This window comes from Poromitra crassiceps, assembly GCF_964638095.1.
Source record: "Poromitra crassiceps genome assembly, chromosome: 4".
NCBI classification, from domain to species: domain Eukaryota; kingdom Metazoa; phylum Chordata; class Actinopteri; order Beryciformes; family Melamphaidae; genus Poromitra; species Poromitra crassiceps.
In genome coordinates this window covers 65,748,475-65,763,974 of record NC_139626.1, presented here as the reverse complement: position 1 = coordinate 65,763,974, position 15,500 = coordinate 65,748,475, and the positions used below count along the sequence as shown (strand labels likewise).

Sequence of the window (15,500 nt, the reverse complement as noted above, 5' to 3'; positions counted from 1 at the left end):
CATCAAAGTCTTTTTCATAAAGACACAGATACCTTCACTGTCTTCATGTTTCTATCAGGATGCAGCAGGAGAGAGCAGACTCTCCTGAGCTCAGCTGTGTGTCCATGAAGAGTGGCAGGTCTATGGATAAACATCCTGCATTTAAAAGACAACCACCTTCTGAAACAAAGTGAGTCAACATAATATGTTACTACATAATGTTATCATTAATAAAGCATTATAAATAACACATCCCTCAGAAGAGATTAAAGATATTAACAATATGGAACATTGCTGTTGTTTTTATGTAGGGATTTGAACTGGTGACCTTCTGGCCAAAAAGCTGCTGAACTGATTTTATTTTGTCCCTCCTGTTTCTATCAGGATCCAGCAGGAGAGAGCAGACTCCCCTGAGCCCAGCTGTGTGTTCCTGAAGAGTGACTGGTCTATGGATCAACGTCCTCATTTTAAAATACGAGCACCTTCTGAAACAAAGTAAGTCAACATAATATGTTACTACATAATGTTAGCATTAACAAACAGGGATGCAAACTAGTCACCTTTAGGTGACAGTCACCTTTTTGATCCCAAAATAGGGCACTTAATTGAATGATTTTGAGTGGTTTTGTGTCTGGCTTGGTATCTGTCACCTTTTTCACTCTGGAGAGTTTGCATCCCTGAACAAAGCATTATAAAGAACAAATCCCTCAGAAGAGATTAACTTAACATTTCTCTTGTTTGTTTGTTTGTTTGTTTACCAGAAGTTGTATGTAGGGATTTGAACTGGTGACCTTCTCGTCAAAATCCAGATTTTCTTGAGGTTAAACCTCCTCTTTTTTTAATCAATCCTGTTTCTATCAGGATGCAGCAGGAGAGAGCAGACTCTCCTGAGCCCAGCTGTGTATCCATGAAGAGTGGCAGGTCTATGGATAAACCTCGAGACTTTAAAAGTCAGCATTCTTCTAAAACAAAGTAAGTCAACATACTGTTGTTACGATATCATGTTAGCATTAAAAAGCATTTTAAAGAACGAAACCCTCAGAAGAGATGAAGATATTAACAATAAGGTAACATTGCTCTTGCTCTGACCTGAGCAGAGTTCTCCAGGAGTCAACACTTTGTGGTGAAACCAGCTTGTATCATTAGAACAGTGGATTGTGCACTCCATCTGTGGTTGATATGGTAGTAGGCTGTTATTTGCTTGTTTATATATTTTATAACATACAATCAGAACTCATCATTTCTTTGATGCAAAACTGTATTAATCTGTCAGTACTTTGTGAAAAACAGGTTCAGTATGTTGAACAGCTACAGACAGGTTATGGATGAGGCATTAAACTTGGTTTGCAGTATATTAAATAAATGTTGTCACGATACCCAACAACATGGGCATATTAACATGGTGGATTAGTTGAGTTCCCCTGCCTCCCCTGATATGTGAAGCGCTTTTAGTATCTAGAAAGGTGCTATATAAATCCAATGTATTATCAATATTATTATCATTATTATTATGATCATTATTATTATAAAAGACAGAGGATGTTGAATGGTGATGTGATGCCTCATCAGTGGTTGCAGTTTTGTAGATTGTCTTTCTTTGGACTTTTGGAAGTCAGTCCTTTGGCCCAGTCCTCAGGAATGACATTTCTGTCCCAGATGTTTGTGAACAGGTCTGTGAAGACCTTAACTGAGGTGTTGAGGTCAGTCTTCAGTATCCAGATGTTTGTGAACAGGTCTGTGAGGATATTAACTGAGGTGTTGAGGTCAGTCTGGGCATGAATGAAGTCAATGCCTGCAGTTTTCTCCTTCTTTGTTACTTTAATGCACTGGTACTCAAACTTGTCCTACTCAGGAGCCACACTGACAACAAAAATAAGCTTTGCAAGAGCCACAATAAAAGTCAATTTCCTCCCATTATTTTATTAGATTTTTATTTATGTATCTATTTTAAGTAGGACTTAAAAGAGCCACAACTACCCATAAAGGAGCCGCATGTGGCTCCACACATGGGCAAAATACGGCCCGCGGGCCGGATGCGGCCCGCGGGCGCCACCTGTGTGGCGATGGAATTGCAATTTTTTTTTCTTTTTTTTTACACACACACAGTGCACCTGAACGCAACATGCAAGATACCCGCTGAATAAGTGTCCAAATGTTCATGTCATATCCTGGCCAATACTCCACTTCTGTTATAGCATTTCAGTCTGGAATATGGAATATCTTTCAATAATCTTTATGACTAAAAGGCTACATTGAAGTAGAAATTTAAATAACTCAAATAACTTGGTTTTGGATTTATCTAGCTTCAAGACTGCATTTTTGTTCGTGTGACCCTCAACACAGGCTTTGATCATCCTGGGACACTTACTGATGCTTAAATTAACCCACTCATATTCTGATTTGTTTCAAGAAAAACATTTCAGCTAGTGGAAATTCTAATTGGCAGGTAACTTTAAAATCTAGCAGCCATATTGGCAGGTGGTCAAAAAAGTTAATTTCAAGCCCTGAGAGCAGGTGGTGACATAGGAGTGAGTGAGAAAAGGATCAAATATTGGTGGTTAAGACTGAATAATGACATCACAACTGTTAATTTAAAATTTGTTATTCCTCTAAACCTGGCTTCAAATGCACCAAATTTCTCGCGCTGGCGCCGTTCGGCCCTCAGCAAAAGCTGGTAGCGAGGACATTTTTTGTGGCCCTCTCTATCATCAAAGTTACCCATCCATGGGTTACGGCATGACAATATTTGTTCGGCCCCCGGCAACAATCTGGGTTTCTCATGTGGCCCCCCATGAAAAATAATTCCCCACCCCTAGAGCTTCAGGTTGAGTATGCTTTAATGGCACTCTGGCTTCTGTTTGAGTCAGGGGTCTGGTGTTGATGTTCAGTATGTTATCTGCAGGCGCTTAAGGACTTCATGAAAGTACTGCATCCATCTCGCTGCCTGTCCCCTCTCTGTTAAGAGGTTGGGCTCTATCTTCCCAAAAGCGGTAATTTAGCGTTTGCGCTCGTTTAACGCCGTGCACAACACAATGCAAATTGGGGGCGAGCACAAGCGCATGCCTGTTATAATTGTACTGGGCATTGGCTGCCACATGCCAAAGCAGGCGTTTCAGCGCTAAAATGTGGGGATAGATGGCATTATCCTATCGTCAGCAGCACGCAATTACTTTGCGCTAAGAGTTTTTAACACATTCACTGCCAACATTTTTTTTTTACTGTAGGTAGCTTCTGCCAAGGTTTTTTTTTGAGGATTCTGGCTCATCTTTCAACAGCCGAGGATTATTTTCTGCTAGGACTTGGTGAACACAAAATATCTCAAAATAACTAATAGAATGTGTGCTTTCTCTGTCTAAAAGAGTTAGTTTGTAGAGTTAGTAGTTATGTAGGCATTAGCAGTCTGAAAATTAAAGCGGAGATAAATGCCTTTTTGTGAAATTCGATAGAACAGTCACTTTAACCATTTATTTTGGCATCAGTAAGACATCAGACATCTAAACAATAGTTTTGAACAGTAATTTCCTCCATAGCAGCACCCCCACCCCCCTCTCTTTCAAACTCCTCCCTCCGTGTGTGTTCTCCTCCTCCCTCCGTGGCTGCAGTGGGTGTGTCACAAGCGAGTTTCTGCTGCCTGTCTGCTGCTGCTGCTGCTGCCTGTCGGGCCGCGGGCGAGTCTGGATGGGGCTCGCTCGTTTCTTGGGGTTTCGGTTGAGAGCTTTGATGAAGCTTTGTGCGATTCTGGGCCTTATGCTGCGTGTTTCAAAGTGTGTTGTACCCAGTCTATTTTTGGAACCCCCCACCGTTGTGCGCCACCGTTGTGCACCAGCGCGAAAGCGTTTTCGCCTACAGTATGAGAATGGCTTCCTCACGCTTTTCCCTGCAGTTTTGGCTGGCTTTCTCTAGGGTTTTCGGTTGTGAGCTCAGCTGGAATGAAGCTGCGTGCGATTCTGGGCTTTCTGCTGGTGTTTCAAAGTGTGTTGCACCCATAATCTATTATGCAAATTTGCAATCCCCCACCGCCAGCTCCCAGCGCGAAAGCGAAAGCGTTTTCGCCAATCCATTTTCATGAGAATGGCTTCCTCACGCTGCTGTTTTTGCTTGGCTTCCTCTAGTCTGGAGAGCACTGTCGTCACTTAGTGGGTCGGTGGAATGGGTTGTACACGTTCGGTGGCTCCCATATTCTTATAGGAGATGTAAAAGGGTTAGATCCACGTCCCACCGTCAAAAAAAAAAAAAAAAAAAATTTGACGAGTTAACTCGTCCGCGGCAGTGAACGTGTTAAAAGGACCTCTTACGCGCTAAATACCTTGCTGCGCTGGAGCGCACCATCATCTCCGCACAGCGCAGAAACGTCATTACGCACGGACATGGCACCCCAGGACATCAAATTCTGCTGCTAAAATTGGGTAACCAGCAGATTATTCGGTGAGGCAATCAACTATAATTCACTGAGAAACTTTTATCACATTGCAAGGAGGGGTTATGGTAAATTAATTGAGAAAACTTGTACATTGTAGCCTACTTGCAATAGGCTATTCACTTTCACCTGCTATAACCCGGAGGGTCGTTGGCATCACAGCCAATCTGGCACAAGCCTCGGCACGAGTCAAGTTTTAATTGAGTCCACTGTAAATCATCCAATCTTTTCTTTTGTCTCCGCCGTTTACCCGCTGCAAACACGTTTCTATTGTCCCACCACAGTCAACAAAATAACCCGAATTGCATCAAAACTCAGATGTTTTTAACAGGTATATGATGTGATGGTGTCGTTATGAGATAGGGATAATATATACAGTCAATAGGCCTACACCTATCCAAATTACGCATGGGAAGAATTACAGCATGCCTCACGCAAACTGTATTACATGGACAGCAAGACGGGAATCTGTTTTGATTGTAACGCCCAGGCATTGCCAGGCCACACCTGTGAATAATTCTGGTGGTTAACACCGCCCAAATCCTGTTTGCACCCTGCATAAATGATTTGGCACACCTCTAATCTGCGTTTGCGCCCGTTGTTGTGACAAGTTATGCTTCCCCGCACCACCATGCATCGCCACCATATTTTGGGGCTGTTTTAACTTAAACACAGGAGGGTCACATCTACCCAAACAATTATATCATTTTTAAACAGTTATGTTTCTGTATAAATCATTACAATATGTTCCCATGAGGTGGGGATGCGTTTTGCTGCTGCCTGGCGGGGGTGCAAAACTCTGCATAACACCTGGACAGCGGACTGCAATCTTCCCTGCTTTAAGGCACGCGCAAACAGGTGCGCAAGCGCTAATAGGGGATATCGCCTGTATGAAGATAGGGCCCGTTGTCTTTTACAGGAGCAGACTGGATGATGTTTTTGCCACAGAGTAGTTTGGTGATTTTGGATAGCACTTATTTCACCTCTTGGGCAACACAAACAACACAAACAACACAAACAAACTTTTTGGTGATATTCTGACATTTCAGTTTGTTCATGTCGAGTCGTCTGCTGCGTTGACTGCTGTTTTACTTCCTGGAGTTTCAGCCTGATGTTAGCTGTCATCAGATAGTGGTCACTGTTGGCATTTGTAGCATCAGACTCTAACTAACATCTGTAACAATTATTTCTGTCACTTTGTCACATGACTTTTGCGTTGTATTTGGACGCACACGCTTGGGGTTAGGCAAGGAAAGCCACTTGGCTGGGGTTAGGGTTTGGATATGGCTCGAGGTTAGAAACTGACGCGAACAGAAGCCCCTCCCTCCCCCCTCATGTCGACATTATCTCCTCCAAGGAGTCCGTGTGTGTGTCTGTGTGTGTGTGTGTGTCTGTGAGTGATAATATGACCTCCGACCTATGACCTAATATCACATGTTTTGTTTTCCCCCCAGAGCTCACCAGGAGAGCTCAGAGGTTACCAGTGATCAGTCTGTCGAGGAGCATCAAACAGACCTGGAGTCCATATTTATGGTGTGTAAATAAACAACTTTGACTTGAGCAACAAGTCAAATGCAAAACAAACATTCACTCTCCATGCTGCACTCTTTAGACCACGAAACAAGATTAGTGGCTTAGCGAGGTAACTTCAGGTTTAACCCTAGTTTTGCCGTACCACGACGCTAGTTAACTTCTTATCGAGATAGATCACCATAGCAACTTATGCTCTACGGCTAACCTGCTTTGTAGCAGGTTAAGTTCAGAGGATAAGATCAAAACACATGAAAGACCCACCTGCTTACCAATCAGCTCTCTGGAAACAGCAAGTCACCATTCATATGGTCCCCATATGAAAAATACATTGCATTCAAATGAAAAAGAAAATGAAAAATGAAAAAAAAAGGCTCCTGTTGAATTAATCAAGGACTAAAGCCTTGCACTTGTTGCAGGCTACATTTAAATTAAGCCCTACTTACCACTTTGGAATATGTTTTTATATATTCATTTTTGTGCTCTTAAGTAGCCTAGATACGTTGTTTGACCCCGCCGATCGATTGCAGCTGAACGGTGAGTGGAGAAATATCACTAAACCGGCATAAAAAGGTTACATAAACGTCTCCAAAGCGCACGGTGCCGTGTGCACAACGGAGCTGAGGCTGACGTTGGGTTGGACATGGTCATACATGTCAGAATAGCCTACTACTATCTAAGCAATTTAATATGGGATCGCCTGCACACAGATTATTCATATCTAGGCTACTCCTGCATTTTGGCAGCTGCAAATGTGTTGCTTTTGGCCTGTATGATGTGAGTGAACTTCATATTTCCAGCATCATTATATGAAATATGGAGATATGCGACTCTGCTGACAATAGCCTATATATGTGACCACAAAATAGGCTATTTTTTATAAATGAAATCTATGCCCGCACGTACCGTGTCAATTCAGTTCAGAAGCTTTTTTTAACTTTATTATCATTCTTTTTTTATTGATAGCCTATAGGAATTATTCAATCAGTGCGACTAAACACATCATGAGATCATTATTATTCATTGAGCCTAAATGGTCTATACATACCGATTTTGGACTGAGATAGATGACACATTGCTTCCACTCGCAAAAAAGACATGCCGGTTTTATTGAGTTTATTGAGAGGGTGAATTGAGCTGCTGTTAGGGGCCCTTTACACGAGGACAGTTTCTGAAAGAAACAACACAATAGTGTTTCCTTCACACCTTTTCCTTCACACCTTCTCCCTGTTTACATGAGCGCTGTTGAATTTTAAAACACCGTAATGTACATGCCAGGTTGCTAGGTGGCAGTGTGATCACCTTATTCTTTGCCCATACAAGGACGCTGGGGCATGACGTAATTTCGTAATCGTCTTTCCGGTTTTTAACGCGGAAGTAGAGTACGCCTACCGCAGTCATTTAAACTTGCCAAAAAGCTTTTCTCAAGCTAAAAAAAAAAAAAAACTGTTTTAAAGTTTTAATATTTGTCGGGTGAGAATGTAACATATATGTGACCAGTTTATCAGAATAACGTCTATTGGAAATCTTTAACGAGCAGCGAGGACCGGGAGCGCTGAGTGTGCTATCTGTCAAACCCTACTGTAGTTAGGCTACTGGCAGTGAGAAAACACTGTCGACGTGCTTTTGTAACTAACGTTAAATGCCGACCGGGTACAGCCATCGGCTCCTCGCAGCAGTAACGTTCTGAACATGTAACTGAAGTTGGCCGCAGTGTAGCTTAATTCTGAATGTTGCCAAACTTCATTCATACTGACGTTTTATTTGGTTGCCAACTCACGCACGGCTATGGCGTAATCGCGTGTGTCGCGTGTGCAGGCACATCAGAGTTTCTGAAATGTGCCGTTCCAAAGTGATTACATGGAGCCCTCAGCCCCGCTCAGCGGGAAGCGTCTCAAACAATTCCACTCTGGAGGGTGGTTCCAAAATGTGTCGTTTCCTAAGCGCGAATTCGCTGTCGCCGTCTAAAAGGGAGGCACTAACGATAAAATAATTCCCCGTTTCCATAGAAAACCATCCTCGTGTAAAGTGCCCCTGAGATACTGGAGGCAGAAACCACTCTTCAAATAAATGACTGATGTGAATAAAAGTGGTAACTTTAGACAGTCATTCGGGAACAGACTAATAATATCCAATGCGGATTTTGATTCTGACATAGTAGTAAAGCTTCACGATTTGGCTTTGAATGAATGAGGAAATAGGCGTGTCTGGCACTGTAAAAGCTACGGCTCTGAGCTGGAGCAGTCCATATTGCATTGTGATTGGCTAGTTGTTAAAAGCCACGCCTCTTTTGCGGGCACGAGCTCCTGTGCACGGGCATTTTCATGTGCACGCGCTCTCAACTTGATTCGAAAAACCTGGTTCCACTTAACGAGTGGCGATCTACGTTCGTGGTACGAGTTAACTACAATCGAGCTCCGTGGCAATTATCTGGTTTAGACAAACCAGATCAAGGGACAGATCCTGGATCTTCTTATACAACATTCGTGGTATACCCCTCAGAAGGCTTTCAGTCTATGATGGATCTGATCTTGTGTTCCATGATTCACTTAGAAATGTATCTCTGCCAGAGGCGAAGCCGAGGGGGAGATTATGTGATCACTCGTGTCTGTCTGTTCCCTCCTCGTGATGATTGTGATGACATCATACGTATGACATCATAAGTGAAATCACCAACTTTCAACAGTGACATCATTATGTCAAGAATGACATTAGTTAAATCATCAATGATGACATTATCTCTTCCCTTCTTCTCATTGGTGTTTTATGGCAGTTGGTATCCTTAATGTTACCGTCTTCTTCTGGATCACCCCTCCAATATTTTATATTTTCTTTCAGGAGATCAAGACATTACCATCCATTATATAATGGATGGTATATAAGTATTACCTTGCTCTCCCCTCATAACCTCCCTGTGGTGACCCCCCGATCTCCTGATTCATTAACTGTTACAGCTTTATCAAATATAGATCATAAAATATACAGACTGTTACAGCTTTATACATCAAATATAGATAATCAAATATATACAGACTGTTACAGATGTATACATCAAATATAGATCATCAGATATATACAGACTCTTACAGCTTTATACATCAAATGTAGATCAAATATATACAGACTGTTACAGCTTTATACATCAAATATAGATCATCAAATACAGACTGTTACAGCTTTATACATCAAATATAGATCATCAAATATATACAGACTGTTACAGCTTTATACATCAAATATAGATCATCAAATATATACAGGCTGTTACAGCTTTATACATCAAATATAGATCATCAAATATATACAGACTGTTACAGCTTTATACATCAAATATAGATCATCAAATACAGACTGTTACAGCTTTATACATCAAATATAGATCATCAAATATATACAGACTGTTACAGCTTTATACATCAAATATAGATCATCAAATATATACAGACTGTTACAGCTTTATACATCAAATATAGATAATCAAATATATACAGACTGTTACAGATGTATACATCAAATATAGATCATCAGATATATACAGACTCTTACAGCTTTATACATCAAATGTAGATCAAATATATACAGACTGTTACAGCTTTATACATCAAATATAGATCATCAAATACAGACTGTTACAGCTTTATACATCAAATATAGATCATCAAATATATACAGACTGTTACAGCTTTATACATCAAATATAGATCATCAAATATATACAGGCTGTTACAGCTTTATACATCAAATATAGATCATCAAATATATACAGACTGTTACAGCTTTATACATCAAATATAGATCATCAAATACAGACTGTTACAGCTTTATACATCAAATATAGATCATCAAATATATACAGACTGTTACAGCTTTATACATCAAATATAGATCATCAAATATATACAGACTGTTACAGCTTTATACATCAAATATAGATAATCAAATATATACAGACTGTTACAGATGTATACATCAAATATAGATCATCAGATATATACAGACTCTTACAGCTTTATACATCAAATGTAGATCAAATATATACAGACTGTTACAGCTTTATACATCAAATATAGATCATCAAATACAGACTGTTACAGCTTTATACATCAAATATAGATCATCAAATATATACAGACTGTTACAGCTTTATACATCAAATATAGATCATCAAATATATACAGGCTGTTACAGCTTTATACATCAAATATAGATCATCAAATACAGACTGTTACAGCTTTATACATCAAATATAGATCATCAAATATATACAGACTGTTACAGCTTTATACATCAAATATAGATCATCAAATATATACAGACTGTTACAGCTTTATACATCAAATATAGATCATCAAATATATATACAGACTGTTACAGCTTTATACATCAAATATAGATCATCAAATATATACAGGCTGTTACAGCTTTATCCATCAAATATAGATCATCAAATACAGACTGTTACAGCTTTATACATCAAATATAGATCATCAAATATATACAGACTGTTACAGCTTTATACATCAAATATAGATCATCAAATATATACAGACTGTTACAGCTTTATACATCAAATATAGATCATCAAATATATGCAGACTGTTACAGCTTTATACATCAAATATAGATCATCAAATATATACAGGCTGTTACAGCTTTATACATCAAATATAGATCATCAAATACAGACTGTTACAGCTTTATACATCAAATATAGATCATCAAATATATACAGACTGTTACAGCTTTATACATCAAATATAGATCATCAAATACAGATTGTTACAGCTTTATACATCAAATATAGATCATCAGATATATACAGACTGTTCCAGTTCTATACATCAAATATAGATCATCAGACATATACAGACTGTTACAGCTTTATACATCAAATATAGATCATCAAATATATACAGACTGTTACAGCAGCATCATATTTATACCAAATAGTTGAACTGTTAAAGCATTATACGAATAACCAAAAGTAAACAATACATCATCTTTCACCCTCTTAGTAGCTCTTTTATCTGATTGTATGATGACAGTGCTCTCACTTGCACCATGCATTCTGGCCACTGATAAGAATTACATCAAGATAAGAGTTCAACCATTGTTCAATCAATTGATGATAATGTCATCAAGATCTGCACTCTACTGAGTGCACTCTTCTAGTTAATATATTATTCTGTTCCAGCTGCTTGAGGAGACCATCGTCACCTTTGTGAAGAAGGAGCTGAGAAGGTTCCAGAGGGTTCTGAGTCCAGATGAGGCAGAATGCTCAGAGAGTCAGAGGGAGGATGATGAGGAGGTGGAGACTGAGGAGGAAGAGCAGAGGAGGAGCAGCACAGAGGCTTCTCTGAGCATCACACTGCTCTTCTTGAGGAGAATGAAGCAGGAGGAGCTGGCTGAGGAGCTGCAGAGAAGTAAGAAGCTTTCACAGCTTTAATGTCATGGAGAGAGAGTGAAGATGGTGGAGAATGGGTGAATCATGTCTGTTAGAGCCAGTTTTGTTTTTCTTTTCAAGATCCTCCTCATCTAATTCATTTGAATCACGTATGCAAGCCATAGCTGGAAGACGCCATCGAGCCACAGTTCTCAACCGCAACAAACGAAACAAGAAACAAATGATTATAGAGAACATTTAATTTGAGTTTGGCTTATTCTGATCTAATTTGACTTGGAAAGGCCCGTTTTATTTTTCTGAATATTTGAGTCATTATTTGTTTGGAATAAGCCAAATAATCCATTCCAACAAGAACACAAGATCAACAAATTGAGTAGCCACCTTCATGTTGGAACTTTACGGCGTATAGTGGCTATAGTTTTAAATAAAAAAAGGCCCTGACCATGTCCAAACTGCTGAAAACAGAAACATTTGCCAAACAAGATCTATTCATTACAAGATAGAAAAGTAAATCAAAAAGCAAAATCCCTCTGGATAATCTGGTAAAATGATTAATTTGTTAATGTAAGTGTAATATGCTGAACACTGCATGCTGGCAAACAAAACAGCAGCACACCAGTTGTCTTTCACACTGAGCTGCACACAGTCAGGACCTGTTTGTCGATTCACCAGTGATGAGCTGAAGAGATGTCATGGAGTGGAGATACACATTTACCAGGAAATGTTCACATTTCTCATGTTTACTGAAACATCTGCTCATTGTTCATTTGTTCTTTCAGAAACTCAACATCAACATCCACAACAACAACACAAATCCAGTCTGAAGGAGAAGTTTCAGTGTTTGTTTGAGGGGATTGCTAAAGCAGGAAACCCAACACTTCTGGGTCAGATGTACACAGAGCATTACCTCACAGAGGGAGGGGGTGGAGAGGTTAATAATGAACATGAGGTCAGACAGATTGAAGCAGCATCCAGGAAACCAGCCAGACCAGAAACAACAATCAAATGTGAAGACATCTTTAAACCCTTACCTGGAAGAGACAAACCAACCAGAACATTGATGACAAAGGGAGTGGCTGGCATTGGTAAAACAGTCTTAACACAAAAGTTTACTCTGGACTGGGCTGAAGACAAAGCTAACCAGGATATAGAGTTCATATTTCCATTCACTTTCCGAGAGCTGAATCTGCTGAAAGGGAAAAAGTTCTGCCTGGTGGAACTTCTTCATCACTTTTTTCCTGAGACCAAAGAAGCAGGAATCTGTAGGTTTGACAAGTTCCAGGTTGTGTTAATCTTTGATGGTCTGGATGAGTGTCGACTTCCTCTAGACTTCCAGAACAATGAGATTGTGACTGATGTCACAGAGTCGACCTCAGTGGACGTGTTGCTGACAAACCTCATCAAGGGGAACCTGCTTCCCGCTGCTCGCCTCTGGATGACCACACGACCTGCAGCAGCCAATCAGATCCCTCCTGAGTGTGTTGACGTGGTGACCGAGGTAAGAGGCTTCACTAACCGACAGAAAGAGGAGTACTGCAGAAAGAAATTCAGAGATGAGCAGCAGGCCACGAGAATCATCTCCCACATCAAGGCTTCACGAAGCCTCGTCATCATGTGCCACATCCCACTCTTCTGCTGGATCACTGCTAATGTTTTGGACCATGTGTTGAAAACCAAAGAGATAGGAGACCTGCCCAAGACCCTGACTGAGATGTACATCCACTTCCTGGTGATTCAGTCCAAACTGAACATCAAGTATCATGAGAGAGCTGAGACAGATCCACACATGATTCTTTCTCTGGGAAAACTGGCTTTTGAGCAGCTGGAGAAAGGCAACCTGATCTTCTATGAAGCTGACCTGAAAGAGTGTGGTATTGATATCAGAGCAGCTTCCGTGTACTCAGGAGTGTTCACACAGATCTTTAAAGAGGAGTGTGGGCTGTACCAGGAAAAGGTCTTCTGCTTTGTCCATCTGAGCATTCAGGAGTTTCTGGCAGCTGTTCATGTCATCATCTCATTCATCGACTCTGGTGTCAATCTGCTGTCAGAACCACAATCAACCTCCACACACAAATCTGTCAATCTGCTGTCAGAACATCAGTCAACCAGTCAGAAAAAAATGGAACAGCCAGGAGCCATGTTAGATGAGCACACGTTAGAAAATAAACCAGAAACTATCTTCTACCAGAGTGCTGTAGACAAGGCTTCACAGAGTCCAAATGGACACCTTGACTTGTTCCTCCGCTTCCTCCTGGGTCTTTCACTGGAGACCAACCAGACTCTCCTACGAGGTCTGCTGCCACAGATAGGAAGTAGCTCACAGACCAATCAGGATACAGTCCAGTACATCAAAGAAAAGATCAGGGAGAATCCGTCTTCAGAGAGAATCATCAATCTGTTCCACTGTCTGAATGAGCTGAATGACCGGTCTCTTGTGAAGCAGATCCAAGACCACATGAGTTTTGGAAGTCTCTCCACAGGGAAATTCTCTCCTACTGAGTGGTCGGCTCTGGCCTTCATCTTACTGTCTTCAGAAGAAGACCTGGATGTGTTTGACCTGAAGAAATACTCTGCTTCAGAGGAGGTTCTTCTGATCCTGCTGCCAGTGGTCAAAGCCTCCAATAAAGCTCTGTAAGTGCATACCAACTGGATAGATTCAATATATGTTGTGAGGAGGAAATAAGCATTTTCAATGTTGTTTTTTCATCACACTTCAGGCTGAGTGGCTGTCAGCTGTCAGAGAGAAGCTGTGAAGCTCTGGCCTCAGTTCTCAGCTCCCAGTCCTCTAGTCTGAGAGAGCTGGACCTGAGTGACAATGACCTGCAAGATGCATCAGTGAAGCTGCTCTCTGTTGGACTGCAGAGTCCACACTGCAGACTGGAGACTCTCAGGTCAGGATCACTGTTACTATTCAACAGCCTGTTTACATTCTGTTTTACGTGCACATTAATATCAGAGAAAATACCTGAACTCTCATTTTCCTGCTGATGTGATGTGAAACCTAACATTCTTCTCTGAGAGAACATGTCATTATTTTCTCACCTCACTGCCTCTTGTTGAAATAGAAAAGTTTACCTGGAAAAACAGATATCTTCAGTTGTACTTTTTTTTTTTTTAATACACTAAATATTGCAGGCTTCACGCGTTCCTTTCTAGCTGAACTGGCAGCGCTCATTCTCTACTGTGCCTCGCTGGTTCCCCCTCGAGGTCTTGCGCAATTCACGTGGTCTCGTATGCAGGTGGGCCGTGTGGCACCCCTCACCTCATTATAGTAATCAGATATTTATGTATTTATGTGATAATAATTTAATTTTTTGTATATTTCTATTACGAATCAAGAGGTAATTAAAACATTTTCACTGAATCATCTTCACATAAATCAACTAAATACTCTTTTATGTGCACTCCAGGGAGTATAAAACAGGTGTTATTTCATTTTAAGAATGACATTTATATGTGTTTACAAATGAAGTCTTCTTGAGTCAAGAACTAAAATGAAAAAACGAACCCGATGCTTGAGTCAACTGTTAATATTGGGGACAATAACAGTTTCTGCATTATCATAATTGTATGTACCAATGAGAAAATCCAACATGTAACACTTTTATACTGAAAGATGGGATCTCTTTCTCAGAAAACCTGTATAAAATCATCAATCGTAAACAATCAAATTAATAGTGCTGGGTGATATGGATGAAAATGTTATCACGATTCAAATTTCCATATAGTGTGATAGAGTTTTATCACAATATACATAATGCTACCCTAAAATCATATTTTTTTTATTATTATTATTTCAATAATACAAACAATACAATCCACCAACCAACATACAATAAACACACCATTGAGCAACAGAGCACAATTAAAACAGGACACCATTAAAAATGACAGGACAGACAAAATATATACATAGTTAAGTTAAGTTAAATTAAGTTATCCTTATGGGGAAATTCATCCTCTGTATTTGACCCATCCTCTACTAGGAACCTTCCTAGAACTAGGAGCAGTGGGCAGCCGCAGTGCAGCGCCCGGGGACCAACTCCAGTTCTTTTGCCAGTGCCTTGGTCAGGGGCACTGACAGGAGAATTAACCCTAACATACATGTCTTTTGGTGGTGAGAGGAAACCGGAGCACCTGGAGAAAACCCACACGAACACGGGGAGAACA

The 15,500-nt window shown here is 40.4% G+C and overlaps 2 protein-coding genes across 2 annotated transcripts in view; both read left to right on the top strand.

The window, feature by feature from the left end:
* Positions 1-15,500, top strand: part of LOC310775420 (NACHT, LRR and PYD domains-containing protein 3-like) — an 888,839-nt gene that overhangs the window by 651,027 nt on the left and 222,312 nt on the right. The window lies entirely within an intron of this gene.
* LOC310774938 (NLR family CARD domain-containing protein 3-like) overlaps positions 11,313-15,500 on the top strand; it is a gene marked incomplete at its 5' end in the record, with an annotated part of 31,798 nt that continues 27,610 nt past the window's right edge. Inside the window, 3 exons of the mRNA XM_083635028.1 lie at positions 11,313-11,349; positions 12,110-13,961; positions 14,048-14,221. Coding sequence (XP_083491154.1) covers positions 11,313-11,349; positions 12,110-13,961; positions 14,048-14,221 — 2,063 coding nt within the window. The remainder of the gene's footprint in view (positions 11,350-12,109; positions 13,962-14,047; positions 14,222-15,500) is intronic.